The 3,698-nt window shown below is 39.0% G+C and overlaps 1 protein-coding gene across 1 annotated transcript in view; it reads left to right on the plus strand.

Annotated features, from left to right (window-relative positions):
• Positions 1-2,759, plus strand: part of tusc3 (tumor suppressor candidate 3) — a gene marked incomplete in the record, with an annotated part of 92,565 nt that extends 89,806 nt beyond the window's left edge. Inside the window, 2 exon segments of the mRNA XM_035659341.1 lie at positions 926-1,016; positions 2,512-2,759. Coding sequence (XP_035515234.1) covers positions 926-1,016; positions 2,512-2,527 — 107 coding nt within the window.
• Between the last annotated feature and the right edge of the window lie 939 nt (positions 2,760-3,698).

Consider the following 3,698-nt stretch of genomic DNA (forward strand, 5'->3'; position numbering starts at 1 on the left):
CACACACACACACACAGTGAGAACAAGCGCATATCTCACTATTTAGTCTCCAGGAGAGGTCCTCATCCTAATCCCTGATTAACAATATCAGTCGGTGGTGACAGTTTAATTTAACACAGTGCTTTTCAAGGATTAGCTGCTACATGAGGGTGTGTGCACACACTCATACGCCCACACACAAAGACAGACACACACAATTCCCCTGCAGATTAAAGATCATGCTTATGTATATTTCGCTTTAGACTAGGCGCTGAGGAAATAAGATGATAATATTTGCAAACACAATTTTCTGCAGCACAGTACGGTTGATGATGAGAAACAGGAAGTGGCACATGTGAGATTGCGGGCAAATATTAAAGGGTATTGGCATGATGAAGAGCATCACGTAATGTTTTAGACGTCCTTTATATTAGCATTTCAGCCAATATCCTCATTTGGCTGTGCGTCTGTATGCCCATGTAGGTGCTTACGTGTGTGTGTGAACCACCAACATGAAGAGACAGGCTTTCAGTGTGTACCATGTCTAAACCCTGCAAGCACATTCAATTTGAGCGGAGATCAAACAGAGAGTTGCATCAACGATTATAATGTGTGTGAAATGATTTAAATGGTTGCCTTTAGCCAGGAATCAAATATTCTCACAGGCCATTGTGTAATAAGTATTATGCATATATCAGGGTGTCTGCAGGACCTGCAAAAAGTTGGAAAAATATAGAAACTACAAAGCATTAAGTGTAGTTATAGAAACTTTAGTTTTAGAGATCATGTTGCAGTTTCTTAATGCACTTTTTTTAACTTAATCAGAACACCAGATTATCACATTCTGATACTGTGTGTGTATTGTGGCTTCAGTTTCAGTTCTGTATTTATTATTATTATTAATGACAAACTGTGTGTGTGTGTGTGTGTGTGTGTGTCTTTTCAGTCATCTGCCTGGTTGGTCTTGGACTGGTGGTGTTTTTCTTTAGCTTCCTGCTCTCCATTTTCAGGTCCAAGTACCATGGATACCCCTACAGGTAACTATAGCAACCGTACAGTACCACAGCACAGTTGCTTGCACAAGTTTCATCCAGCTTACTCAACAGTTATTCAAACAAAATATATAGGCGTACAATGAATCTTAAAATCAGTGAAGTTGACATAAAATCACTGCAGACTTATTGCAGACACAGTGCAGAAATCCAGGCCAAAACACGATCCATCCATTCCCATTATTTCATTGATCTTAAGACAGCTGTTCGATTGGAAACACTCCCTCCAAAATGTATAAGCCACATTGCCAAGCTTCTCTCTCTAGAGACCAGTTTTACAGCTAAAACTTCAACAGAGATTTGCAGTCTGACTTTGTTGACTCCAATGCTTCTTTGATGGTTTGCCGTACACTCATTATACAGTATATTCACACACCTTTTGTATCTTTACCCTGAATATTAGAAATCATGGATTCATCATGGACATTGTCTGTAGGTTGTCATATAATTAATGTGTTTAGAAACTAAAACCCTTAAGCTTAGTGAGCCAGAACAGCAGCAATTTGGTCCCGCTTTGAGCTAAAGGTCGCCACTACATAAAAAAGATTTAATGTTTGACAGAAAACACTCCACAAGTCCACAGAGTCTGGGTCCAATACATTGCCACTGGAGCAGGAGTAAGGTTATTACAGCACAACACCAGAACACCTCCAGCTGTAGAAACTCGCCTCTGGAGCTGGAAAGGATTCAGGTTGTTGAGGGCAGTTCACCAGGGCAGATCAGTTACTGCCATAGGGGCTTGAACCCTGTTGTGACCTGTAGCTTGAAAACTGGACCAAATTGCTTATGCCAGCTCAATGATTGTTGTATTGTGACTAAAATCAATTGATGGAGAGTTTAGCCATCCATAGTAACTGATAATGGGATATTTAACAGGTTATTCCCATTCCCCATTCCCTGGAAAGAACTCTGTAATCTGGTTCCAGTTATGGGGAAATTATGAATGCCGTTGAAGGAAAACATCATCTTTCAACTATTATTGGAAACATACATATTGAATGGATTCTCCAGGTTACAACAACAAAAAACAAACTTCCACACCATTAAGTAAGCATTTAGAGGGTTAGCTCCGAAGTAGCAGAAGTGTTTTTAGTGTGATTAGACACTTTTCTTATGCTTATGTTTCTTATATTTGATTTGACTGCGACTAACTTTATATTTATCATCACAATGCAAGTTTTTAATTTTTAGCAGCATATAGACACTCCTTAATTCCGTTTCCTGATTGACGGACAAATACATCTTCAACAAGCATTAAAGCAGTTTTCCCTGATGCTTCCAGAAACAGTTTGAACCTGCAGTCTAACAAGAAAATGATGTACAGCACAGTTTTTTGGTTGTATCTTTTGCCCCCCTGCTAAAAATACATTGTGTTGTTGTGTAACAGAAAAATACACTTTATTTATATTCCTTTCTTCTTATTTTCTATTCCCTATTCCTTTTGTTTCTCTCATTTCCCCTTCTCTCCTCTGTCTCTCAGCTTCCTTATTAAGTGAAAAAAGACAGAAGAAGGGGTCAGACGATGGCGAAGAGGCAGTTGGTGAGGAGAAGAGGAGTCGAGAAGATACTTGAAGAGGAGGAGGCAGAGTCGCTATTAAGTCTAGAGTGCATGGCAGGGTTTCTTTTTTGTGTGTTGTTTTTTTATCGACTGCTATCATAAACTCTGCAAGCTGAATAGAAAATAAATTATTCCTTCTTACACTGGAGAATAAAAGTGTCAGGCATGTCTGTATTTTTGTCATTTCTTCCTTTCTCTGGTTCCTTTCAGTATTGAATAGTGTGGGTAGACACACTGACCTGTGGCTGTGGTGTGCTGTTTGTGCTCATTTTTTTAAAATTAATGTATTGGATCTTATTTATGGAAACTGTGAGACAGCAGTTTAGAAGGATGTTCAGCAGGGTAAAAGTTGAACAGAGAAACAGAGAGGTGAAGTTTTGCAATTGATTAGTAGGGCAGCTTTTTAACAAGGTGTAAAAGTGCTTGTTACATCTTTGTCTCTTATGGTGACAACACATTTACAGTATTTTGGAGGAGCACTGATAAAGTTCCTAATCTGCAGCTGGGAAATTCCTGCTCCAGCTTCATCCTTAAGTTTGGAGCTCAGTTCAACGGGCGACCAGGTTTAAATTAATGTAGCTGAAATATGAATGGCTCAAACAATGAACAGTGTGCAGATTTATACAGACACATATGGAATAAATCCAGTCATTTATCATAAGCCATAGGGCTTTCTCTCTTAGGCTTTGTGTCTGATGTTAAGGCTGAGATGGTCTTTACTCAGACTGCAAGTATGGTTGCTGTAGATTTTCTTGCACCAGGACCAAAATATTTTCCTTTCTCCAACTCTGTGATGTGACAGAATGTTATGTGTCTGCAAAATGTTCACCGCCAAAGTCTTTTTACTGGATATATACTGTATTTTTCAACTGACAACTGCAGTAAATTCTAGTTAATGTTAGGTTAGAAAAGTATTGTCAAGACATGGCACAAACCCCAGGATGTGAGTGTTGAGATTAAATTAAAATAATTCAGCCTCCACTGTCTTACTTTTTGCTGCACTACATCAACATTCATTTCTCGCTGCGCTGGCACTGAAGTTGAATCACTGATGCAAAATAGTAGCACATGAACTAAGTTCAGAGCTCCGAGTGCTCTAACTTTTCTTG

This window comes from Morone saxatilis, unplaced genomic scaffold (assembly GCF_004916995.1).
Source record: "Morone saxatilis isolate NCDOM2014 unplaced genomic scaffold, NCSU_SB_2.0 Contig17, whole genome shotgun sequence".
Classification (NCBI taxonomy): domain Eukaryota; kingdom Metazoa; phylum Chordata; class Actinopteri; family Moronidae; genus Morone; species Morone saxatilis.